The sequence below is a fragment of the Natator depressus genome, chromosome 3, assembly GCF_965152275.1.
Source record: "Natator depressus isolate rNatDep1 chromosome 3, rNatDep2.hap1, whole genome shotgun sequence".
Classification (NCBI taxonomy): domain Eukaryota; kingdom Metazoa; phylum Chordata; order Testudines; family Cheloniidae; genus Natator; species Natator depressus.
In genome coordinates this window covers 159291514-159319424 of record NC_134236.1, presented here as the reverse complement: position 1 = coordinate 159319424, position 27911 = coordinate 159291514, and the positions used below count along the sequence as shown (strand labels likewise).

General features: G+C 43.5%; 1 protein-coding gene across 10 annotated transcripts in view; it reads right to left on the bottom strand.

Moving 5' to 3' along the window:
- Positions 1 to 13956, bottom strand: part of ENAH (ENAH actin regulator) — a 140618-nt gene extending 126662 nt beyond the window's left edge. For 3 of the 10 annotated variants that reach the window (XM_074949179.1, XM_074949181.1, XM_074949180.1), the window contains exon 1: positions 13708 to 13956. In XM_074949179.1, coding sequence (XP_074805280.1) covers positions 13708 to 13712 — 5 coding nt within the window. In that variant the 5' untranslated portion in view covers positions 13713 to 13956. The remainder of the gene's footprint in view (positions 1 to 13707) is intronic. The other 7 variants (XM_074949184.1, XM_074949187.1, XM_074949185.1 and 4 more) reach the window with 5 other exon arrangements.
- Positions 13957 to 27911: the final 13955 nt, after the last annotated feature.

The window sequence follows — 27911 nt, the reverse complement described above, 5'->3', positions numbered from 1 at the left end:
AACTAGAGCTACACATGCATTTTCAACCCCTGAAACAGAGCTGAGATTTAAGCATTGTCCAGCCCCTTTTGCAGTCATTCCACAATTCTGATTTATGACCTCTGCCATAATTAAGTTCATCAGGATTTGTTTGTTTGTTTAATTGTTTGGCCATCAAGCAACTCCACTGCATTTCAAACATTAGAATATGTTTGCTGTAACACAGCAAAATTAGTTAAGCTTATTTCATAGTAGTTTATTGAAACATTAACTAACTGCACATACCAAAATGTTAAAAGCATTGCACAATTAAGTTCTTCACTAGAATTCAGTCATTTCAATTTTTTAAAGTTTAAATTCTCAACTCTTGCTTATAAAAAATTTGCTATTTCATTAACTCATACAAAATAGTATGGACTCGTAAGAGATTTATCACTGGATGAAGGGCCAAATTCTGCTAAAAAGTACATACATTTACTTCCCACTGATTTCAATGACAATTTAACACACAGAGGGCAGACAATATGGTATTGTGCCCATCTAGGAGTGCATTACATTATGCTGTTTTATTAGCATATGGCTGCACCCATAAGAGGGAAAGAGATTGAAATGGCATATTCTAGAATACCCAGAGAAATGTAAAAAAAAAGGAATAGGTTCTTTTAAATGTTTTAAAATTTTACTTGTTTATGTAGTGAACTTACAAACAGACTGATACTGAGTAGTGAGCAGATAAAACACCAACATGAAGACTTCAAAGTAAGCTTTTTTTTTAGTTTACACAGACATTAAAAAATAAGCTACCTAGAGAAAATTATATTCTGTGTGTAATACATGAGAAGTTTAATGAAACATTTGCTATCTTATAGAGATTAAATTTAGCATTTGAGAAGTTTCATTTATTAGCTCTAAAAGTAGACAGCTCTCATGCATCTCTACTAAAAAACACTGAAAATTACATTGCAAGGTTCCAGGACAAGATTTTGCTCAGTTTGCAAACCGAAGTGATTTTTCTGTCAATACTTTAAAGTCAACCAATGATCGATCTCTCTCTCTCACTAAAAGCTGTTTGGGTGACTTTATAAAAAACCTAGATATTTGTCTACCTCTTCCAAATACAGAGAATAATAAAGATTCTGCAATCAGACTTCCACTGACAGTTTTGTTGAAAATGCACAAGACAGAACAGAAACCAGCTCACTCTTGCATTGGTGTATTGACTCTGTAAGGTTAACAATACTAAAAAATTGTTTGCCAAAGTAAACAAATATGACCCAGATAAAAAGTGAGCAGTTATGTTGAACAAGAGAGTCCCATTTCTGATAGTAACTTTTCGGACAAAACCTCTTAAAACGTCAGCATACTGAATATCTAGGATATCAGAAAGAAAAAAAGTGAACAATTTCAAGTATAAAATTCTGACCAGAGGTACAATCCACAGAATTAAAACAGCCTATCAATTTTCATTACTAATAAAAATGTCTCATCTCCACTCCAGCAGAGCAATAAAAAGTATAAGGAAGTTAAATGAAAGCCATCAAATGTACAAAGATTCTGGAAGAGAATTCAGATCTTAGCAGTAAGTACTAAATCCTAAAAGGGACATTTTGGGAAGTTATTCTATTTACTGTTTGAGCACCCAGGGTGCTCCGAACTGCACAAGGCAATGAAAACAGTCCCTACTTTGAGGAACTTACATTCTAAATTTAGTTTTCTGTGTATAGCCGCTTCTGTGATATGAGGTTAATGAGAGGAGTGAGGTTTCAAATTTCGGAAGAAAAGTAAAATACCAGAACCTCTGAACAAAAAACAACACACGCCACAAAAAAATACAGCCACTTAACACAGCGTAAAGTAGAATCCTCCCGAATCTGTTCGTGCTGCAAATCAGCTATAAACATAGCAAGTAAGCACTGTTAAAACAGATTTGATTTCTGACACCACTCAAGAGTGCTACTTTGCTGGACTTGTATCTCACTTCAGGGTGCAATCAATTTCTATTTTTCCTCCCACATGCTACAGTGGATGCAGGCAACTTTCTTGGCCACACTTTCTTAAAAGGAAACTGTGTGTCATTTTTGAAAGGATGTACTAATTTTAGACTAAATAGAAATGGCTCTTACTAATGTTTCCTTATGTGCTCCAGCTTGGTCTAGCCACTTTCTAACGTAAATAATTATGAAAGGTAGATTTATTTTCCTTGAGCATGGATCTTAGCTTACGCTTTATTGTCCCCACTTAAATAGAAAGGGAGCAAAAACACAGTAAGTCTCACTTAACTCCACAATTTAGCTCCTGTATTGACTTTAAAATGAATACTTATCAGTAACTGTCAAGATGCAAATCAAAGAAAGAAAATTAGGTGGAAAGATTAATCTGAGGAAACATAAGAAATGCACGGCACTGCATAAAAAGTGGAAGTAGGGCTTTTCACCCCTTTCTAGAGGCAACTTATTTGTAAATATTTGGTGGAAACCTAGCATGAAATATAAGTTACAAGAATGAACTAAAATGTCAGTTGTGCAGGGAAGCCAGTGCTAAAAGTCACTTATTTTCAAAAGCATTAAGGTTATAAAGAAGTAGTGTTTTTGTTTTTTAAGTTCTGTCTCTCTGCTATGGAAATAAGCAGGATCCTACAATTACAAACCTGACTCTAGCCAGGTGGTTTAGATACAATTGGCACATATACTTCTACACTATTGAATAAAGCAGACATGAAGTATCAGGAATGATTTTAGATGAAAGGTCAAAGTTGAGAAAAAACATAACCTGGGTTTAAAAATGGATTTCCCCAGTAGCAGAAGATGCATGCAACTCTGCTTAGTGCTCTGTTCCTACACTAGTTATGCATGAAATGCACAGGGTGCGCAGGGAGCCAAGTTCCATTATGAAGTACTCCCAGTCTGATGCACACATAAGTCTAAGGCAGGGTGGAGAACTCCTGTCACAGATGCTTGTCTACACTACAAATTTTGATCTACATAAGTAAGTAGCCACGTATGTACGTGGAATATACTTACGTCAGCACTTAGTATGCTTACTAACAGTGCTTGCGTCAATGCAAAGTGCAGTGCACCACGGGTAGGTATCCCAGTGTGCCACATTCCACCTACGCAGCACAATGTCTTTTGGGATATTTTCACAGCTTGTTGTGGGATAGAAATGAGTCATGCAGGGATCTCCAGGCACTAGGCTTCAAGTTTCCAGCATGCAACTTTCTCCATTCCATAATGTAATCCATATCCCATAATTTTCAGGCTTTTTTAAGAAAATGTCCCACAAACCCGCACGGCCCTTTTTGCCATCCACCATCTCTGACAAAAGCATGGAACTTGCACTGCTCCTTTCTCACGAATGTTGCAAGTACATGACGTATAGTCCTCCAGTATTTGCAAGGACATAGGACTAACCATAACAAAGGGGGACATGACAATTTCTTCAAGTATGAAGTATTGTTGTAGTCGTGTTGGTCTCACGTTATTTGACAGACAAGGTGGGTGAGGTAATATCTTTTATTGGACCCACTTCTATTGGCAAGGAGACAAGCTTTCGAGCCTACACAAAGCTCTTCAGAAGAGCCAATGTGAACATGTCTCTCTCTCACCAACAGAAGTGGGTCCAAAAAAAAAAAAAAAAAGACATTACCTTACCCACGTTGTCTCTCTGATTTCTTCAAGGTCAGACTGCTAAGGGACATAATGAAACAATTAAAGGATGTTGGTGGCATTTCAAAAGCAGCTGCAGATAGTGAAGCACTGGTTCTGGGCCCAAGAAACAAGCAGCAAATAGTGGGATCACAAAGGAATGCAGATTTGGGATGATGAGCAGTAGCTGTAGAACCTTCGGATGTGAAAGGACATGTAATAGGGTGCGGTGGTCTCGGCAGTCTAGTGGTTGGCACATCTGAATTCCAGCTCCTTGCTTCCCTGACAGAGGTGCCTCAGTTCTTAAGGAGATATGGAAGGGGGACCTGGGCTAGAGCCCTGTATGAAGCTACACCAGCAGGATCCTCCCAACAGAAAGTCTAAATCCACTGCCCTGAGCTACTTCCTACCTCTATCTCTTCAGTTTGGTGCATAGCCATTACAGTCCAATCTGTAGTGGCTTAACTCAAATAGCGCCCCCTTTGTGGGCCTTTTGTGGTATCCTGCAATGGCCTAAGGGACCTTTGGGCAGGGCAGATGCAAGATTGGAGGGGCCTAATCCCACAGTCTCTCTCTAGTTCATTAACAATTCACTCACTGCTGGTGCTCTTCCGTCTCCTCAGCCATCTCCCTCGCTCCCTGAAGCGGTTCTTCTTCCCCGGTGGCTGTCTTGGCTATCAGGCTTCTAGCAATGATTCCCTCATGTAAGGAGGCAGCAAGTGCCTGCCTCCTTGCCAGTCAGCTCTGAACTGAGCCAGGTTCTCTCCTTTTCTTCTCCCTCCAGGCCTGGCATTGGTTGCAGATATAGCAAGGCAAAGCTAGCTGGGTTCACAGTCTCTCTCTAACCCTTTTTGTGTTGGTTTGAGGCTTCTCAGCTTCACCACACGCCACATTCCTAGATCTGTGTGCCAAGCTTGCCCAGCCCTCCAGCACAAGGACACGAGAAAGAGATGCACTGACAGCTGAAAAGTGAGTGAGAATAGCACTCTGCAAGCTTGCAGGCACCAGTTGGTTTTGGTCAGTGGGAAATCATTTGGAGTTGGAAAATCCACTGTGGGGGCAGTTGTCATGCATGTGTGTAGATCCATTAATCATGTCTTGCTATACAGGACTGTAACTCCCGGGAACATGCAGGAAACAGTGGATGGATCTGCAGCAACGGGGTTCCCAAATTTCAGTGGGGGCGAAAGACAGCACACATATCCCTATTTTGGCACCAACCCACCTTGCCATAGAGCAGGGGTGGCCAAACTTACTGACCCGCCAAGCTGTATACGACAATCTTCAGAAATTCGAGAGCTGGGGTGCACCTGCCGGGGCTCGGGATTTAAGCCCCAAACCCTGGCAGGTGCACTCCACAGGGCTGAAGCCCCAAGAACCACATCCCTGCTAGACAGAAGCCCCTGCGCCACCATCCCACTGCAATGCCTCACAGATATTATGCAGCACACAACTGGTAGGGGGAAAATTGGGGGAGGGGGCTGTGAGGTGCTCCATGAGGCACATGTTAAATGTAAAAGAGCCACATGCAGCTCGTGAGCAACAGTTTGGCCACCCCTGCCATACAGGATATCAACAGAAAGAACTACCTTTACATGGTTATGCAAACATTGGTGGATCACTGGGAAAGCTTCACTGAGATCAGAGTGGGCTGGTCAGGCAACTTGCATGATGCTCACATCTTTAAGAACACAGAACTGTTCACAAAGCTGCAAGCAGTGACATTCTTTCCAGACTGGGGATTACCACTGGCGACACTGAAATGCCAGTAGTGATCCTGGGAGACAAAGCCTACTCCCTGCTTCCCTTGCTCATGAAGCCACAGACACCCTGACAGCAAAAAGGAAAGATTCAACTACCAGCTCAGCAGGTGCAGAATAACAGTTGCTAGATTGACAGGGATGCTGCTGGTGTTTACTCACAAGATTGGATCTTGGTAAGAAAGGTTATAGCTGCCTGTTGTGTGCTGCATAATATCTGTGAGGCAAAGGTGGGGGGGGAGAAGGGAGGTTGCTGTCTGCTAAGTCTGAACAGACAGACAAAAGGGCCATCATAAGAGCTCAAAGTGTACCTATGCAGCTGCAGGATGCTTTGAAAGAGCACTTTAACAGTCAGCCACATTAATGTACTGTGCTGGACTGTGCTCTGGCCCTGAAAGCTTGGGGGCTGTTAGAATTGATATAGATTTATAAATATTATACTGTGTCTTTTAGTGAATCTATGAATATGTGGTGCTTGCTGTCAATTTACCCATATGACTGGGTGTTTTGTTTAACCTATGAGTTCTGTGGTGCTGTACAATAACAAATAGTGGGTGCTTTGAGTACTGCTATGCATTTTGCAGTATGTGTGGTGAACTAATAAAGATGACTATTTCAAAAACAATTCTGAGTGACAAACACAATACAAACTTTTAACTTAAATTAATGGAACAACTTTAACATTAGAGAGGCAGCAAACATTTCTGTCCATTTCAGCACACAAATTAAGTCCATTCTGGCTTCACATAGACCAACTGTGCCTCTCTCAGATCAGTGTATATGAAGCTACAGAACTGTTTCTTCTCTGAAGTTAAGTGGTAGGAGTAGGGATGTGGCCCATGATGCCATGTGGAATGTTGAAGGTATGGAGAGCAGCCACCATAGAATTCTCCAGAGACTGCAAAAGATGGTAAGTCTGTGATTACTGAACCTGTAAGGTCACCTAGAGACAGCACTATTTGGGCTTGCTGCCTGAGAAGCTCTTTATGTCCCGGTGCATCTCCCTTTCCCTGCTGGGATTCCTGGATCTTTCTCCCTTTTCTCCTATCCTCTCTGTCCCTCTCCATGCCATCCGCCATGTTGGCGCTGAACATATCCTCCCTAGTCTTCTTTCTCCTCCTCATTCAGGTCAGCCATTTAACGGGTATGGAGGGGGCACCCCTCAAGGTCGCAACAGCTACAGATAAAACAGATGCATCACTGGTTTTACAGCCACAACGGAACGGGAAAGATAAGTTTCAAAACTCCCTTCTCTTATTCCCAATGGTGCCTGCTGAAGTCATCGCGGAGTGGCATGGGAAACTGTCCTACCACAGAGGAAGAAATAAGGCAGCCATCCCTGGAAACCTTGCAGAATATCTCCATGCAATTTCATCAATATCTCTGAGGAAGGTATAAGGGACATCCCTATATACATAAACAAACTGCTCCAGATACCCTTCCCCGCACCTAACCCTACAGGGAACGAAAAGCAGATAACTACCTTTGTTGTACTGCTATCTCTCCTTGTATGAAACAAACAATGAAAAGTCAATACCTGTGTCTTGGACACAAATCAGATATTAGGAATGGCAATATACAAAAACCTGTAGGAGAACACTTCAACCTCCCTGGACACACAATAGCAGATTTAAAGGTAGCCATCCTGCAGCAAAAAAAACTTCAGGACCAGACTTCAAAAGAGAAACTGCTGAGCTTCAGTTCATTTGCAAATTTGACACCATCAGCTCAGGATTAAACAAAGACTGTGAATGGCTAGCCAACTACAAAAGCAGTTTCTCCTCCCTTGGTGTTCACACCTCAACTGCTAGAAAAGGGCCTCATCCTCCGTGATTGAACTAATCTCGTTATCCCTAGCCTGATTCTTGCTTGCATATTTATACCTGCCTCTGGAAATTTCCACTACATGCATCTGACAAAGCGGGTATTCACCCACGAAAGCTTATGCTCCAATATGTCTGTTAGTCTACAAAGTGCCACAGGACTCTTTGCTGCTTTTACAGATCCAGACTAACACAGCGACCCCTCTGATACTTGACACCTTTGTCTTGCTAACTTGGGGATGGGCTAGGATCCATCTTTATATTTAAACACTAAGGGAAATTATATGCACATACTTACCTACAGTTCCTTCCCCTTCACTGGATTCATCTGTGCTCGGCTTGAGGGACTGGTTAGATTGTGGTAAAGTCACAAATGGACCCTCTCCACATCTCCCCCCACACCTTTCTCCTTACTATTCTTGACAGGAGTCTGGGTCTAAGGCTCCTCCAAGGTATCCACAGTAGTCTTCAGGGTGGTGGGGTCTCTCTCAAATATGGAAGGCAGCTCATGGTAAGAGTGGCAGGTCTGCAGCTCAGCACCATATCAATTGTTGGCCTCTCTGGCCTTGTGGTATGTCTGCCACAGTTTCTTCACTTTCACCTGGCACTGCTGTTGATCCCTGTTATATCTCTTCGCCTGCATCCCCCCATGCAATCTTTTTGTAGATGGCCACATTTCTACAGGTACTCCATAGCTGTGCTTGCATAGCCTCTTCTCCCCACAGGCCCAGATGATCCAATTCCTCCTGTCTACTCCAGGCAGGAGCATGTTCAGTGAGCCAAGCCAGCATGGCTGGCCAGGCAGTTGAACAGAACAAGGGAGAATTGCTAGGTGTGCTTGCCAAAGCGGGCAATCAGGAAAAGGCATTTCAAAAACACAGAGAGGGTGGATTCCAGTTTCTGAGACCCCTGGGCAGTGGAATTCATAACTGTGACCAGAGCAGTGACTGCTAGGCATTTTGGAACAGTTGGAGAACCGTTAGGGTTGAAAAAGGTCACACAGTATCTACACTTGCACTACATTGACCTCAGTAGGTTGATCATGGCTCAATGCTTTCAGGAAGATGGTTTTATTGCATGGCCTTAACAGGGTACTTACATCAGCTGAAGACAAATTTGACTATACACACATGCATAAATAGGTCAACACACGTCAACTTATGTCAACCTAACTTTGTAGGATAAACCAGACCCCAGTGTCAGGTAGGCGTTCAGTGAATAGGTGCTGAATGAACAACTTCTTCCCATTTTTTGGGGAAGTACAGAAAGGACTATCTGGCCCTTCATGCACTACAGTTCAAAGTGGGAAGAGAGAGAAGAGCAAGACAAATTTAACTGACTGCTTAAAAATACAGAGCCTGGCATTAGAATCAGGAGGAAGCAGCCTGCATGCATGCTTCCAGATTGATGTTGAATTTTAGAATGCCTTCCTGGACCCCCACCCCGATATATCATTTGTAATGTTTAGATCTCTGCAATATAAACTTGATAAGATGGCCATAAGTAGCCTTCTATGAAGAATATGCATTTTGGGTGATATACATTTCAATTACTTAAACTTGTGGAATAAAACCTTATAAATCTACTATCAAAATAATTCATTAAACTATCCAGAGACTTTGGTGAGAGCAGTTGTCAGATTCCATGTGCGATATTGGGGGGGGGGGGGGGAGGAAAGTGCAAGAATTACTTGCAACTGCCACAAATGAAGCACTAGCTAACAAAATCTGCAATAATATCAGACAGATGACTCAATGTGTCTGTTAGGCTACATCTATACTAGGAGCTAGAGAGGCAATTTCCAGCTCTCTCACACATACTTGTGCTAGCTTGATGAGAGCTAGCACAAGTATAAATAGTAGTGTAAGCCATGCCAAATATGTACCCACGGGGTTCAAGCAGGTTTGTATTCGGCATGCTGCCTCTGCTACTGCAGCTACATTCCTATTTACACTTGTGCTGGTTCTCACAGAGCTAACACAAGTATGTGTATGCGAGCTGGGAATCACACCCCAAGCTCATTGTGCAGACACAGCCTCAGTCCACTTAGAGCAAGGAAAGTAACCTGAACTGAATTCTTGTGCCCACCTGAAAAGTCTGCCTACACTTCCAATTTTACTCTAGAGAAATGAGCAATTTAGTGTTTGGGAACATGTACAGCAATACAGTTTGATTTAACTGACTGCTATGCACTTTCAATATTTTGTCAAATATTTCAAAGCTAGATTACATTTCCATTCCAAATATGTAATATGTCATGCAGGTAGTAAAAGCTACAACAAAAGTTCAATTATGAAATTTTACCCTATACAGCAAAACATGCTGCAATAAATACCCTTCTTATTCTCTCATTCCTCAGTTACTGGCTCTTTCTGCTTGACCACTATAACAAAATTAATTTAAATTACCATAAATTTATAATTGTCATGAGTAGTGTCACCTTTTGGCATAACTCTAGGACACACCTGAGACTCCTCAAGAATTCCAAATCCTAATGAAGTTAGCTTTGCTACTACTAGCTTGGAACTACTTTTTCTTCCCATTTCATTAATAGAGTAGTGAATGAAGTCATATCTTAATGCAGCCTTTAAAATGTCAAGAAAACGTACTTACACAGACCCAAAGTCTTGCTTGACTGATTTTTGATGATTGATATACATAAAAGTTTTACCCAGAAAGAAATTTACCCAAGGCAAGTAGAATTTTTGGAAGGTTGTTTTAAAGAAATCTAAAATCAAAATAAAAAAGGTTAAATAAATCATGAATGAGGAAACCATATAACTTGCTAAGAAATGGACTGCATTAGAAAGATCAGATCTGCTACTTCTCCTGTTTAGAAATTCAAATGCTATTAAAAATGTAGTATAACCTACAATAAAGGGGGACAGTCAGACCCAGACATTTGTAAACAAACACATTAGAATGAAATATTAAAAATGAAAATTTTGAACATTTCATTTACTGTTCTTTATGAATTGTAGAAAGATGTCAGTCATCAACCCCTAAGATACAGATATTCAGAGTATTGTTCAATAGAATTCTGTTTAAACAAATGCTGCTATTATATCACAGTAAGAAGTCACACCACCACCAAAACAGAAAAGTTATATCATGCGAGCAGCAAGATATACAATCACTGTAAATTATTGCATTCTTAAACTAAGATATTTTAACAGCCATTTTTTTCAGCATTCCAATTGGCTATGGAAATCCCTAGTCACGTATACCTATTTCTGGATACCTATTATTAGATTAGTCCATTCACATAACACACTATATTCAGACCAACAGCTAGTCTGTCAGTTACATGTCTGTTGCTCTTTTTGCATTGTAAGAATCAACTCTTTACCTTGGGGGGGGGGGGGGAGGAAGAAGAAAGCCTACTGCATAGTTTTGTTTCAGAAACAAAACTTGTTTTGTTACAGGCACTTGTATTTATTCCTGAGCAATTCAAGATTTAAAATTCACCTGAAGTCGGTGTTCAATACCAAAGATCTACATAGCTATTATATAACGTTCAGACAACTACAAACAAGCCACTACAAAATTTAATTGCCACGGTCTGGTATTTACTCTTGATGTTTACATATACAACCTATTGTGTTGTCTATTACATTGCATAGATTTCAGAATTTGGTTACAGTTACAGCAAGCTATATTTAATAAAGGAAAAATTGGTAAGCTACTGTATTTCTTAACTTCTGGCCACCTAGCTACCCCAAATATGGCAGCAGCCATTCATAAGTCAGACCAGCGTTACTTCAGAATTGGGATGACAGGAGAATAGTTTTCTGATCACTTTGCCGTATGTGCCTTATCGCATGCCTGAGTGCAGAAAAGTGTACACTGAAGTTATAGTTCAGAGCAATTTTCTCTACCAGTGTACACTGGAAAGATTATGCACATCTAGTCCTTTTATATTTGTCAGAGTGTCAATAGTATACATTCTGTCTGCTTATTATAAATCAAGCTATAAGCTTGTTTTCTATTGAAAAGTGGAAGAGCCTCCATCTCAGAACTACACCTTAGTTTATGATCATTCATATCTAAATGCTTGTCTAGACTATGATAAAATATTTTAAAAAGGTGTTAGCTACCAAGTTTTAATACTTGGCCTGTCTGTACTAAGTTGTGTTTGATGTTGAAGCATAGGCTCTTCCTGTTGTCATCGTGCCCCCCTCCAAAGGGTTTACCTTAACCAGAAAACATATTTTAAGATATAACCTACTTGTCTATAAGTCTGTGTAAATAAAAATTAACTAATGCCTTTAAACTAATATGTTTGAGAAATATACCTTTTAACCTAGTTTACACAAGCCCTAAGAGAACATGAAGTCTTGGCTACACATACATGTTGTACCCATTTAACTAAATGGATTGAGAAACTGATTCAATTTAACCCTGTCCAACACAAGGAGAATACACTGATTTAACTAGTTAATAAACCAATTTAGTTACAATCTGTATGCTTGGGCAAGACTTGGATTACGGAATTCCTGAAGAATTCTTGAGGTTCCTTTAAAATATCAGCAATCATTCACAATGAACATTTAATTTCAGACAATTTCCCGCTTTAAAAACAGTTGCCATTTAGTATTTAAAGATAGATGCACAGACTTTTACCATACTTATGTTTTGCTTATACATATACAGACAGTTTAAAGTTGATTATACAAACACCTATTTAGACAGCCTAAGGGGAGGTCTACATTAGAAACTTTTGCTGGTAATGTTGGTTGGGGCATGATTTTTTGCAACACTTCTAAACTAGCAAAAACTCTATTGTGCATACAATTATACCAGCATAAAAGTGTTTTTGCCAGTATAGCTTATTCCACTCACTGAACCAGTACAAGCTATAATGGCAAAAAGAGACCTGCATCTACAATAGGAGGGCTAGTTGGTATAACTATACCAACAAACCTTTTTTAGTGCAGACATGGCCTAAGTAAAATGATTGTCTCAAAACTGCCTAAACAAATTCACCTCTAAAATATGTAGCAAATTATATATAAAACTAAGCTTTTTAAATTATCAAAATATTAAAAACTACTATGCACAAAATATGCAGTTATGAATTAACTGAGTATTTTTCAAGTGTCGAGAAGCTAGCCACTTAGTGAAAAACAGCTGTACGAATAATAGAAAAAAGTTATGATTTAAGATTTAAATTACAAAACAGCTTTGAAAAACTCAATTTAAGGCATAAATAACTACAAACAAAATACAATAAAGCCATCCGAGGAACAGAATACAAGAAAAAGAAAAAAAGAACCAAGCTCTCCATATGCCAAGCCTGCATGCATATTTGCCCTTGGGAAAACAAAAAAACCACAAACCTTAAGAAAAAAAGTTTAAAATAGAAACTTCTTACATTTATGAAGAATTCCTATGACTTGACACTTTGTCACAGCAAAGGAATGTGCGGATTATATCACGTAAATCTTACTGTTGCGTTCTAAGGACTTGGCAACTGCTGATCATTAATCTTTAACACAAAGAAGATTCAAATCTAACTACAAGACAGACAATATCTTTTGAAGGGCAATTTACACACACACACACACACACACACACACACCCCCAACTGTTTAAGCTAATGGGTAGGCCTATACGGATCACAATAACGCATCCCCAAATATACCAGCATTCAGTCTACCAAGCCACATTTCTCACGAAGTCTTGCACCAATCCAAAAAGAGCTTATGGACACAGAACAGGCACGAAACGGCTGGAGGGGGTGGAAAATAATCTCCAAGCAAATACGACCACATAAAGGTTCAGTCTCTTAGACAAATGGACACAGACACACTCCAAAAAAAAAGCGAATTACTAATGTATGGCTCGATGTTTGCATCTGAATTAACAAATCCTACAAACAATATATTCACGACTGCTGGGGGAGAAGGGGGTGGGGGATTTTGCCTCTATTGATTACACAGGGAAAAACCCAGCTGCTGCTGCTGCAATGCAACACACACCGATAAAAGGACAGCGCTTCTCCCTCCCCGCCCTGGACACGGGATCGCGAGCAGCCTCTAGCCCCCCCAAAAAAGGACGCTTCAGGAGCTCACGAGCCGGCCCCTCGCGCCACACAAATCACGGGGACTCTCTCTCTATTGACGGACAGCCGCGCCCGGCCCGCTCGCTCGCTCCCCAAGGCGCCGGGCGGGTTGGCCATTATTATCCCTGCGGAGCCAGCCCTGCCTTCCCCGGCCGGGCCGGCGCCCGAACGCCCCTGCCGGGGAACACACACAACGGCTGAGACACAACGGCCCCCACGGTGTTTTCACAGAGCAACAAGCCAACGGCGCAAGAGAACCGCCCATGGAACAACGCCCCCCCCCCCGCCTTTCTCCTCAGACCCACAGAGCTGCCCCCCTTCTCTCGGCTGCCCCCCCCCCCGCCTAGGCCCTCCTCCCACCGGAGATCCCCACAGCGCACCCCCTGCAAACACCCCGGTGCGGGGGTGGGGCGATGAGCCCCGGGGCGGCCGCTCACCTCATGGCGCTGCCCGGGCCGGGGAGCCGCTCTCCCCCCGTCCTCTCGAGCTGGTGCTTCAATAGGCAGCGAGTCCCTGAGTACGAGCGAACCCTCCGTTCGGCCGCCGGGTCGGGCCAGACCCGACCACAGCGGGGAGCCGCGGGTGAGGGGAACGAGGAGGAACAAACCAACTCGCAGAGTAGGGGAAAGTGGAAGGGTCGGGAGCGCCTGCACCAACGCGCGGGCGTCTCGAGACACCGGCTTGCTTGAGGGAGTTGGAAGGGGGAGGCACGGCCGCACGCAGGGGACGCGGTGGGCGGAGCGGCGACGCCACGCCCACTACTGGTCTGCGTTCCGTGCGGATTCTAAAAGGAGAAAGAGAGGGGACGTGAAGCAATTGCGGGCAAAGCGGACAGGGGTTAATGTGCTTTGGCGACCCCCAGTGGGGAGTACTGGTCCCTCTGCACACTTGTATAGCGTTGGGGGTCTCTGTGCCCACAAGCACACCATGCAGTATTGCTGAATCCTTCAGTGGTCTCTCCGCAAAACAGAAGTTCATGTATATGACCACTCGGTGCTCTCCCTCTATAGTTGCATTGTATGCTTACTGTTCAAACCCCAGGTGATTTCTCTGCACTACTGCATTGCATATAGGGTTGAATCTTCTTACAGCTCTTTCTACACAGCACTGCATTCATTACTGGAGAATACTGTAGTGGTTTCTCTGCATGTGTGTAGTGCATTCATTGATTTCTCTGGTTGTTCCCCTACCCATCTGCCCTGCAATCCAATGATCAGTGCTCCACTTTTTCTCCTACACACATCACTCCTTCGGTCATTATGAATCTGCAGTGTGCATCCACATGATGTTCCCCTGAATACCGCTGAGGTTTTTGCTGGTTTTGGACACATTAGTCCCCCTTGGAGATTTTTCTGTGGCCTCTTTATGCTAGCTCTGCCAACGCAAAGCGCCATAAAGCCCAGTGAATTGGCAATATGGGAAGTTCCTGGATAATATACATCCCACCAGAGAGTTCTGTCTCCTTCTCTTGCACTCCCCCCAGGTAGAGGCATGGTAGGGTCAGAGGACCAACAGTACCCTCTTAAAAAGAAAAGGAGTACTTGTGGCACCTTAGAGACTAACAGATTTACAGCTGAATATAAATTAGAGCAGCCCTCAGGCAATGACTGGATCAGTCCACATGGTTGCTTCCACCTCTCCTGAGGTGCACTCAAGCTCAGCTTAGCCACAACTAAGAAAGGAAATCATTAATTTTAATTCCCTCCTCCCTGAAATCCATGGAATTGTTTCTTGCCTATTGCACTTGGCATAGCATAAGGGTTTAGGGAAAGGGGAGGGCAGTCAATTACATTTACAGAGTCTTCTTTACAGCTAAGGGGGAACAATCAAATGACTGTGCAAAGCCCCCGTAGACTTTGCAGATTTGATTGAACCAGACTTGCACGTGTCACTATTAGGGTTTCCATCCCTCCAGGATTGTCCTGGAGTCTCCAGGAATTAAAGATTATGTCATCCGATGAAATTTCCAGGAATATGTCCAACCAAAATCGGTAACCCTAGTCACTATACCCAATTCTTTCCCCAACACTTTCTCCACTTAAGACTTGATTCAGCCACCTTTTCTTATGCTGAGTAATCTCTTACTCCACAAGTTACATAGTCCCATACGCAATATAAGTAAAGTTGTAGAATTGGGCCCTTAATTTTTTAGGAACGTGTACAATCAGGGCAGCCTACTAAATTAACTCTACAGGTTAAATTATTCCATGCTTTTGTAATTCTTCTAATTACCTTTCTATGCTCCCATGAGCATAAGATGCAGGATGTGATTTTAGAAAGCTGGGAATATTATTTCAGCCTCCTGAACATTGGCGGTCACATCTTTTAGTAACCACATGTCTGTACTAAAAACAGATTTATATTTTGCTTTTAATTCTCCCACTGGATCAAACACATGGTATACAGAACTTCAGTCAATTCTTGTTCAGCCAATTTCTGTCAATCACTGAATACACATTCTCTCCCCTCTCAGGTAGCTGCAGGCATATTAATACCTTTACTGTTTCTAGCCATAGGGTGTGGGTGTGTGTTTTCTTCCCCTTCCAAAAAAAATCACACCGGTTTCTCTAATTTTTAGATTAGGAAAAATTTAGAGGAAACATTTCTTTAAAAATTACCATGGTCACTCTATACATTTCTGTTTTCATTTTCACATAATTGATATTTACTTTAACCCCCTTGAAAGCATTTAAGTCACATTTATTTCACATTACACAGCCACCTCTTCACTGGACAGCACCATTTCTTAAACAGATTTGTCCATAGTTAAGTAACTAGTCCAGAGGTAGAGTAAGGGAAGATAGTGAAGAAATATATTGAGCATCTGTTAGAAAACAGATTAAGAAAATGAAAGAAGATCTGAAACTGAAGCTTGTGACCATGTATATGGAAGGCAATTATACTTCTATTGGCACGAAGATTATGTAAATGAAAATATTACTGTAGAGGTGAATCACAAAATGCAGATGAGTAATCAGAAAACGAACAAGTATTAAATATCCTTCCCAACAGGTAGGTAACTTTGGCCAAAATATAAACACAGACTGAAAAAGGACTAAATTTGAATCTGACAAAGAACTCTGTTTACTGTTCTTGGATTACTGCTCTAAATAGCGTTCAAAACTGTAGCGTTCAAAACTAACAAACAAGCAGTAGAATGCAGATCCACCCATACTCAATATATCACAGTTTGCAAGGCATGAAATATTACAGGTTCTGATGGCGGATAATGGACCCCAATAGTTAAGTACATTATTTCAAGAATTCACTAAGATCTGAGATTATCACCAAAATGACAGACAGACAGTGAAAAGTCTCTTGCAGTCAGCCAACCATAACAATAAGGATCTGTATCTAGTTGCACTGGATTTAAGAATACACCAGGAGAAGGAATGGCATCACCTTCACAGATGGTAATGGGCAAATTAACAAGGATGTTGCTTTCATCCAGACCACACCACACGATCCATTGTCTACAGCCAAGATCTAAGATACAACCACATTTGCTCCAACCCCTCAGACAGAGACAAACACCTACAAGATCTCTATCAAGCATTCTTACAACTACAATATCCACCTGCTGAAGTGAAGAAACAGATTGACAGAGCCAGACGAGTACCCAGAAGTTACCTACTACAGGAAAGGCCCAACAAAGAAAATAACAGAATACCACTAGCCATCACCTTCAGCCCCCAACTAAAACCTCTCCAACGCATCATCAAGGATCTACAACCTATCCTGAAGGATGACCCATCTCTCTCTCAGATCTTGGGAGACAGGCCAGTCTTTGCTTACAGACAGCCACCCAACCTGAAGCAAATACTCACCAGCAACCACACACCACACAACAAAAACATTAACCCAGGAACCTATCCTTGCAACAAAGCCCGTTGCCCACTGTGTCCACATATCTATTCAGGGGACACCATCATAGGGCCTAATCACATCAGCCACACTATCAGAGGCTCGTTCACCTGCACATCTACCAATGTGATATATGCCATCATGTGCCAGCAATGCCCCTCTGCCATGTACATTGGCTAAACTGGACAGTCTCTACGTAAAAGAATAAATGGACACAAATCAGACGTCAAGGATTATAACATTCAAAAACCAGTCGGAGAACACTTCAATCTCTTTGGTCACTCGATTACAGACCTAAAAGTGGCAATTCTTCAACAAAAAAACTTCAAAAACAGACTCCAACGAGAGACTGCTGAATTAGAATTAATTTGCAAACTGGATATAATTAACTTAGACTTGAATAAAGACTGGGAGTGGATGTGTCATTACACAAAGTAAAAGTATTTCTCCATGTTTATTCCCCCCCCCCCCACACACACACACACACACTGTTCCTCACACGTTCTTGTCAACTGCTGGAAATGGCCCACCTTGATTATCACTACAAAAGTTTTTTTTTCTCTCCTGCTGGTAATAGCTCACCTTACCTGATCACTCTCGTTACAGTGTGTATGGTAACACCCATTGTTTCATGTTCTCTGTGTATATAAATCTCCCCACTGTATTTTCCACTGCATGATCCGGTGAAGTGAGCTGTAGCTCATGAAAGCTTATGCTCAAATAAATTTGTTAGTCTCTAAGGTGCCACAAGTATTCCTTTTCTTTTTGCTTTCTACAGGAGCTCAGTTATTCCAAACTGGAGGAAAAACAGGATTTGCTAATAAAACCAAATGAAAGGCAAATTAAACAAAAATTTTACTATGAGAGACCCCAGTTCGTTGAGAGTGTTTAATACCGAAGCCAACCACCTGCAACAATCTGGCCAATTGTCCTGAATCAGCCAAGAGTTTTCCTGCCATTGAGGCAAAAATGACCAAAGAAACCTTGCAAAAGGGCTATTCCAGTATTGTGCATGTTGGTGGTAAATGTAAAATTGATGCCTGAAACATCAAAACATGTTCTGAAACAGTTAAATCAAGCAATTGAGAAGTCTGAACATTGATATCTATATTTTATCTAAACTGGCCAGGAGAGGTGAAAAGCAAGTTAAGGACTATGTTTTTCTTCTCAGACCATCCCGACAGGTTTTCCAGCAGGGAATGGCCATTGTACTTTCACCCATTGCTCAATAGGCACTGCAGAGATGGCAAGTGATTAAGAAGTGACTTTTCAGCATCTGATTCCATAATAGCTGCAGATATCTTACCATCCTTGCCGTGTATGGTCCAACAAAGGCCTATAACGTAGCTGCAGATAATTTCTTCCAACAACTGCAATCAATTCGTAATGAAACTCTGAGAAGAGATGTCATCATGATCCTGGGCAACTTTAATGCACAGGTAGGAAAGGATAGTGACCTGCACAAGTACTCTCGGGAAGTTTGGTATCCAGCAGAAGAACAGAAATGGTAAACAACTGATAGAATTTGCAGCTGCCAATAACATTGGGATTGCTGATTCACTCTTCCATCACCCAAGATTCACAAACAGAGCAGGTACAGCCCAGATGGTTTCACTAGGACTGTTATTGATCATGTCCTCATTAACAATAATTCGTGATCAACAGTCACTGATGTATGGATTCGCAGAGACAAAAATGTGCCTCCTACTTTGAAAATAAGTTAGTGGGCTGAAATTAGTCTGATTCAGCCAAAAGCTCTTCTTACAACCAAGCTATCAGATGGCTTTCTGTTCTGAACTCCTTAGGGCCATCAAAGCATTAGAGACTAAAATCTCACTCCCTCGGTCATCTGATGAGGAATGGTGTTTCAAGTCATCAGGGCTGATTGCTGCCAGCTCAGCTCTGGGGCCTTTGCCCTTCCAATGTCACCCATGGATCAGTGAAGAGACAGATACAACGGTTAGAGATGAGAAAAAAGTGAGGGTACAGTTTGAGTCTTCAGAGACACTTATGTTGAGAGCAAAAGCAACAGCTAATTCAATTTCAGAACATCAAGTTTTGTGTTAAAAAAAAAGGAGAGAGAGAAGGAATCCTGGCACAATCATCACATCCTTTATTTAACTATGCAGTGTTTGTGAAGGAAAGTGCCACCAGCTTATTCAGCAAGGAACTGAGATGGCAACATCAGTCCGAACCTGAAGGATCAATTGCATCAGCAAGACGATCATTTCAAAATGCTCCTCAACAGATGCTCATTCCCTGCAGTCCCTCTTCCATTTCAGAGGGGCTGGAAGTTCCAGTACAGCCACCTTCCTTCAGCCAAGAAGAGATGTGCATAACAGTCCATAAGCTGAAGTCTGGGAAGGCAACAGGAGTTTGTAACATTACCCCTGTCGTGCTGAAAACAGGCGAGAGTATTTGTAGTGCCATGGCTATAGGGCTTCTAGACCATCTGCTGTACTAATACCATCCCCGATGACTGGAAGAAGGTTGTTATTCTGCCTCTGTTCAAAAAGGGCAATAAGTATTACACTGTTGTCAATCCCAGGGAAAGTCTTTGTTTCCATGTCAATGTCCTGAATAAACAATGCCCTTCATGGCAAAGGCCAGGATACTCAGAGCAACTTTAGACCTGGCCATTCCACTGTCAACCAGATCTTTACCTTAAGACAGCTTTTTGAGAAGAAGATGGCTGCATTTCATAAGCTATGAGCAGCACTTTTTATAGACTTCCATCAGCCTTTGATTCAGTGCATCAAGCAAGTTTGTCATTTCTGATGAAGTGACTTGGCATCCCTGGGAAGATTGTGTCAATGACAGAAGAGTTCTATAATGGAAAAACAAAACAAAAAAAAATGTGGTTCAGTCAATGGCAGATTCATAGTGGTTCCTTTTGGCCTTGGAATCTATGATCATCATCCAGATAATACTAAATTGCTGGCCATTATCATCAAACAGCCTCCAGCTCCAGCTCAGAACCTGCTCAGTATTAACCTGCCCAGACAGAATATTGAGCATGTGTCAACTGTCAGGTCAGCAGTGTCATAGACAGTGCTGGAAGATGCTTGGAAGATGTGTACACTGCTGCCATGTTTTGGGCCCTTCAGTTGCCTCTGTAGGGATGTTGTGACAATGTTTGCTATGAAGCTCTGGATCTATAGAACCAGTGTTACACTGACTCTGTTGTACAGCAGCGAAATGCTGGCACTGAGGAAAGCTGAAGAACACTGAATTAAGCTTTTAAATTCTCATTGTTGTTGTCAGTTGCTCCATATCAACTAGCAGGACAAGATCAGAAATGAGGATACTCAAAGCTGAACCCAGCAACTACCTCCATCAGTGGTGGCTTGGTTTCAGCAGCTTTATCAGTACAAACTCATTAGAATGGGAAGACCAACAATTTAAAAGAATGTGTACAAAAGAATGCCACTATAACGCTGGCGATAACGTGGGCATCAAAACTATTGGTGCTATGAAAGGATTACCAGAGATGGATGTAAACTAAATATCCAACCAGACCTCCTTGCCAGAGATCGATGTGGATGGTGCTCGATTTGTAAGAAAGCCACCTCCCTTTGGGATCTCCCATGATGATGATGATATATAAAACTACTCTCCCCCCCGGCCCCAGTGTAGACCAGGCCTTAGAAGGTGTTTACTGTACCTATTCTTAAACCTATTCTTAAACCTATTCTTAAACCTCCAATGACAAGGATTCCACAACCTCTCTTGGTAATCTGTTCCAGTGCTTAACCATCCTTAGGCCTGGTCTACACGAGCGGCGGGGGGGGGGAGCTAAGTCGGTCTAAGTTACGCAGCTTCAGCTACGAAAATAGAGTAGCTGAATTTGACATACTTAGAGCTACTTCCGTAGTAAGTTGACTGCTGACGCTCCCACTTTGACTCTGCCTGTTCCTCTCACTTCGGTGGAGTACCAGAGTCGACAGGAGAGTGGTCAGCAGTCGATTTATTGCATCTTCACTAGATGCGACAAATCAACCCCCGCTGGATCAATCGCTGCAGAGGTAAGTGTAGACATGCCCTTAGAGTTAGAAAGTTTTTCTCCTAATATCTAACCTTAATCTCCCTTGTTGCGAGTGTCCCCTCAGTCTTCTTTTCTCAAGACTAAAACATAACCAGGTTCTTTTACCTTTCTTCATAGGACAAGTTTTTTAAGTCTATCATCATTTTTATTACACTCCACTGGACTCTCTCCAATTTGTCCACATCATTCCAAAAATGTGGCACCCAAAATGACATAGTACTCCAGCTGAGGCCACAGTAGTGCCAAGCAGAGCAGGTCTTACATATAACACTCATACACCCCAGATTGATATTAGCCTTTTTTACAACTGCATCACAATATAGACTCATTCAATTTGTGATCCACTATAAACCCCAGATCCTTTTCTCCTGTACTACTGCCTAACCAGTTATTCCCCATTTTGTAGTTGTGTATTCGATTTTTCCTTCTTACATGTAGTACTTTGCATTTGTCTTAAGTGAATTTCATCTCGTTGATTTAAGACCAATTCTCTAATTTGTCAAGGTCATTTTGAATTCAAATCCTGTCCTCTAAAGCAATAGGAATCCCTCCCACCTTGGTGTCATCTGCAAATTTTATAAGCATACTCTCCAAGTAATTAATGAAGATATTGATTAATACCAAACCCATGACAAACCCCTGCAGGACCCCCCTAGATACGTTCTCCCAGTTTGACAGTGAATCATTGATAACTACTCTTTGATATGTTTCAGAGTAGCAGCCATGTTAGTCTGTATCCGCAAAAAGAAAAGGCGTACTTGTAGAACCTTAGACCTGGTCTACACTAGGACTTTAGGTCGAATTTAGCAGCGTTAAATCGATGTAAACCTGCACCCGTCCACACGATGAAGCCCTTTATTTCGACTTAAAGGGCTCTTAAAATCGATTTCCTTACTCCACCCCTGACAAGTGGATTAGCGCTTAAATCGGCCTTGCCGGGTGGAATTTGGGGTACTGTGGACACAATTCGACAGTACTGGCCTCTGGGAGCAATCCCAGAGTGCTCCATTGTGACCGCTCTGGACAGCACTCTCAACTCAGATGCACTGGCCGGGCAGATAGGAAAAGAACCGCGAACTCTTGAATCTTATTTCCTGTTTGTCCAGCGTGGCAAGCTGCAGGTGACCATGAAGAGCTCATCAGCAGAGGTGACCATGCAGAGCTCATCAGCAGAGGTGACCATGACGGAGTCCCAGAATCTCAAAAAAGCTCCAGCATGGACTGAACGGGAGGTACGGGATCTGATCGCTGTATGGGGAGAGGAATCCGTGCTATCAGAACTCCATTCCAGTTTTCGAAATGCCAAAACCTTTGTCAAAATCTCCCAGGGCATGAAGGACAGAGGCCATAACAGGGACCCGAAGCAGTGCCACGTGAAACTTAAGGAGCTGAGGCAAGCCTACCAGAAAACCAGAGAGGCGAACGGCCGCTCCGGGTCAGATCCCCAAACATGCCGCTTCTATGATGAGCTGCATGCCATTTTAGGGGGTTCAGCCACCACTACCCCAGCCGTGTTGTTTGACTCCTTCAATGGAGATGGAGGCAACAGGGAAGCAGGTTTTGGGGACGAAGAAGAAGAAGAAGATGATGATGATGAGGTTGTAGATAGCTCACAGCAAGCAAGCGGAGAAACCGATTTTCCTGACAGCCAGGAACTGTTTCTCAACCTGGAGCTGGAGCCAGTACCCCCCGAACCCACCCAAGGCTGTCTCCTGAACCCGGCAGCAGGAAAAGGGACCTCTGGTGAGTGTACCTTTTAAAATACTATACATGGTTTAAAAGCAAGCACGTAAAAGGATTAATTTGCCCTGGCATTCGCGGCTCTCCTGGATGTACTCCCAAAGCCTTTGCAAAAGGTTCCTGGGGAGGGCAGCCTTATTGCGTCCTCCATGGTAGGACACTTCACCACTCCAGGCCAGTAGCACGTACTCGGGAATCATTGTAGAACAAAGCATTGCAGTGTATGTTTGCTGGCGTTCAAACAACATCCGTTCTTTATCTCTCTGTGTTATCCTCAGGAGAGTGAGATATCATTCATGGTCACCTGGTTGAAATAGGGTGCTTTCCTTCAGGGGACACTCAGAGGTGCCCATTCCTGCTGGGCTGTTTGCCTGTGGCTGAACAGAAATGTTCCCCGCTGTTAGCCACTGGGAGCGGGGAGGGTTGAGGGGGTAGCCATGCGGTGGGGGGAGGCAAAATGCGACCTTGTAACGAAAGCACATGTGCTATGTATGTAATGTTAACAGCAAGGTTTACCCTGAAAGAGTGTAGCCACTGTTTTATAAAATGTGTCTTTTTAAAAATACCGCTGTCCCTTTTTATTTCTCCACCAGCTGCATGTGTTTCAATGATCACAGGACCTTCTCCTTCCCAGAGGCTAGTGAAGATTAGAAAGAAAAAAAAAACGCACTTGTGATGAAATGTTCTCTGAGCTCATGCTGTCCGCCCACACTGACAGAGCACAGACGAATGCGTGGAGGCAAATAATGTCAGAGTGCAGGAAAGCACAAAATGACCGGGAGGAGAGGTGGCGGGCTGAAGAGAGTAAGTGGCGGGCTGAAGACAAGGCTGAAGCTCAAGTGTGGCAGCAGCGTGATGAGAGGAGGCAGGATTCAATGCTGAGGCTGCTGGAGGATCAAACCAATATGCTCCAGTGTATGGCTGAGCTGCAGCAAAGGCAGCTGGAGCACAGACTGCCGCTACAGCCCCTGTGTAACCAACCACCCTCCTCCCCAAGTTCCATAGCCTCCTCACCCACACGCCCAAGAACGCGGTGGGGGGGCCTCCGGCCAACCAGCCACTCCACCACAGAGGATTGCCCAAAAAACAGAAGGCTGGCATTCAATAAATTTTAAAGTTGTCAACTTTTAAAGTGCTGTGTGGCATTTTCCATCCCTCCTCCACCACCCCTCCTGGGCTACCTTGGTAGTCATCCCCCTATTTGTGTGATGAATGAATAAAGAATGCATGAATGTGAAGCAACAATGACTTTATTGCCTCTGCAAGTGGTGATCGAAGGGAGGAGGGGAGGGTGGTTAGCTCACAGGGAAGTAGAGTGAACCAAGGGGCGGGGGGTTTCATCTAGGAGAAACAAACAGAACTTTCACACCGTAGCCTGGCCAGTCATGAAACTGGTTTTCAAAGCTTCTCTGATGCGTACCGTGCCTTCCTGTGCTCTTCTAACCGCCCTGGTGTATGGCTGCGCGTAACCAGCAGCCAGGCGATTTGCCTCAACCTCCCACCCCGCCATAAACGTCTCCCTCTTACTCTCACAGATATTGTGGAGCGCACAGCAAGCAGTAACAACAGTGGGAATATTGGTTTTGCTGAGGTCTAAGCGAGTCAGTAAACTGCACCAGCACGCCTTTAAACGTCCAAATGCACATTCTACCACCATTCTGCACTTGCTCAGCCTGTAGCTGAACAGCTCCTGACTACTGTCCAGGCTGCCTGTGTACGGCTTCATGAGCCGTGGCATTAAGGGGTAGGCTGGGTCCCCAAGGATACATATAGGCATTTCAACATCCCCAACAGTTATTTTCTGGTCTGGGAATAAAGTCCCTTCCTGCAGCTTTTGAAACAGACCAGAGTTCCTGAAGATGCGCGCGTCATGTACCTTTCCCGGCCATCCCACGTTGATGTTGGTGAAACGTCCCTTGTGATCCACCAGAGCTTGCAGCACTATTGAAAAGTAGCCCTTGCGGTTTATGTACTTGCCGGCTTGGTGCTCCGGTGCCAAGATAGGGATATGAGTTCCGTCTATGGCCCCACCACAGCTAGGGAATCCCATTGCAGCAAAGCCATCCACTATGACCTGCACATTTCCCAGGGTCACTACCCTTGATATCAGCAGATCTTTGATTGCGTGGGCTACTTGCATCACAGCAGCCCCCACAGTAGATTTGCCCACTCCAAATTGATTCCCAACTGACCGGTAGCTGTCTGGCGTTGCAAGCTTCCACAGGGCTATCGCCACTCGCTTCTCAACTGTGAGGGCTGCTCTCATCTTAGTATTCATGCGCTTCAGGGCAGGGGAAAACAAGTCACAAAGTTCCATGAAAGTGCCCTTACGCATGCAAAAGTTTCGCTGCCACTGGGAATCGTCCCAGACCTGCAACACTATGCGGTCCCACCAGTCTGTGCTTGTTTCCCGAGCCCAGAATCCGCGTTCCACAGCATAAACCTGCCCCATTAGCACCATGATGCACGCATTGGCAGGGCCCATGCTTTCAGAGAAATCTGTGTCCATGTCCTGATTACTCACGTGACTGCGCTGACGTCGCCTCCTCGCCCGGTATCGCTCTGCCAGGTTCTGGTGCTGCATATACTGCTGGATAATGCGTGTGGTGTTTAATGTGCTCCTAATTGCCAAAGTGAGCTGAGCGACCTCCATGCTTGCCTTGGTATGGCGTCCGCACAGAAAAAAGGCGCGGAATGATTGTCTGCCGTTGCTCTGACGGAGGGAGGGGCGACTGACGACATGGCTTACAGGGTTGGCTTACAGGGAATTAAAATCAACAAAGGGGGTGGCTTTACATCAATGAGTATTTCAGGCAGGACTTCATGGAGGGATCCAATAAGAAATGGTGCACCTAACTAATTGTTCTTATTGGAACAAGCAGGTTGGTCTGGCCTCTGATTGATACATGGCTAGATTTACCTCGCTGCACCTTCTCTGTGAGTGACTGCAGTGTGACCTAGAGGAATGAGTCCCCTAGACGGGGGAGGGGGGGAAGCAAATGAGTACAAAACAAATCTGGTCTATTTCTTGTTTTGATCCACTCCATCTATCTTTTACATCTTTGGCTGGCAGCAGACGGTGCAGAAGGACTGCAAGCCATCCACATCTCATGGCTGCTCGGCAGAAGATGGTGCAGTAGGACTGCTAGCCATCCTCATCTCTTGCCTGCCTGGCAGAAGATGGTACAGTAGGACTGCTAGCAATCCGTATCGCCTGCCTGCTCACCATAAGATGGTTCAATAGGACTGACTGCAGGACTAAAGAGAATGACCTAGTCAAGTCACTCCAAATTTAGTCCCTGCGCCCATGTCTGCCCAGGCGCTCCTGGCCAACATGGCCAGGAGCACCTCGGACAGGACGATGATGGCTACCAGTCCTACTGCACCGTCTGCTGCCACAAGGCAAGGGGTTGCTGCTGCTGTGTAGCAATGCAGTACCGTGTCTGCCAGCACCCAGGAGACATATGGTGACGGTTACCTGAGCGGGCTCCATGCATGCTGTGGTATGGCGTCTGCACAGGTAACTCAAGAAAAAAGGCGCGAAACGATTGTCTGCTGCTGCTTTCACGGAGGGAGGGAGGGAACGGGGGCCTGATGATATGTACCCAGAACCACCCGCGACAATGTTTTAGCCCCATCAGGCATTGGGATCTCAACCGAGAATTCCAATGGGCAGCGGAGACTGCGGGAACTGTGGGATAGCTACCCACAGTGCAACACTACGGAAGTCAACGCTTGCCTCGGTACTATGGAAGCACTCCGCCGAGTTAATGCACTTAATGCACTTAGAGCATTTTCTGTGGGGACACACACACTCGAATATATAAAACCTATTTCTAAAAAACCGACTTCTATAAATTCGACCTAATTTTGTAGTGTAGACATACCCTTAGAGACTAACAAATTTATTTGAGCATAAGCTGAACCTGAAGCAAATACTCACCAGAAACCACACACCACACAACAAAAACATTAACCCAGGAACCTATCCTTGCAACAAAGCCCGTTGCCCACTGTGTCCACATATCTATTCAGGGGACAGGGGACACCATCATAGGGCCTAATCACATCAGCCACACTATCAGAGGCTCGTTCACCTGCACATCTACCAATGTGATATGTGCCATCATGTGCCAGCAATGCCCCTCTGCCATGTACATTGGCTAAACTGGACAGTCTCTACGTAAAAGAATAAATGGACACAAATCAGACGTCAAGGATTATAACATTCAAAAACCAGTCGGAGAACACTTCAATCTCTTTGGTCACTCGATTACAGATCTAAAAGTGGCAATTCTTCAACAAAAAAAAACTTCAAAAACAGACTCCAACGAGAGACTGCTGAAATGGAATTAACTTGCAAACTGGAGACAATTAACTTAGACTTGAATAAAGACTGGGAGTGGATGTGTCATTACACAAAGTAAAAGTATTTCCCCATGTTTATTCCCCCTCCCCCCCCCCGACTACTGTTCCTCAGACGTTCTTGTCAACTGCTGGAAATGGCCCACCTTGATTATCACTACAAAAGGTTCCCCCACACACACACACACTCTCCTTACCTGATCACTCTGGTTACAGTGTGTATGGTAACACCCATTGTTTCATGCTCTCTGTGTACATAAATCTCCCCACTGAATTTTCCACTGAATGCATCCGATGAAGTGAGCTGTAGCTCACGAAAGCTTATGTTCAAATAAATTTGTTAGTCTCTAAGGTGCCACAAGTACTCCTTTTCTTTTTACTCTTTGATATGGTTTTTCAACTAATTTTGTACAACTAAATAGTAAATTTAATCTAGACCACTTTTCCCTTGTTCAGTTATAAGACCATGTGGGACTGTGGCAAAAGCTTTATTAAAATCAAGATGCATCACATCTACTACTTCCTCCCATCCATTAGGCCAGTAACCCTGTCAAAGAAGGAAATTATGCTGTTTTGGCACTGTTTGTTCTTGAAAAAGTCATGTTGGCTATTCCATGCAACTATTAT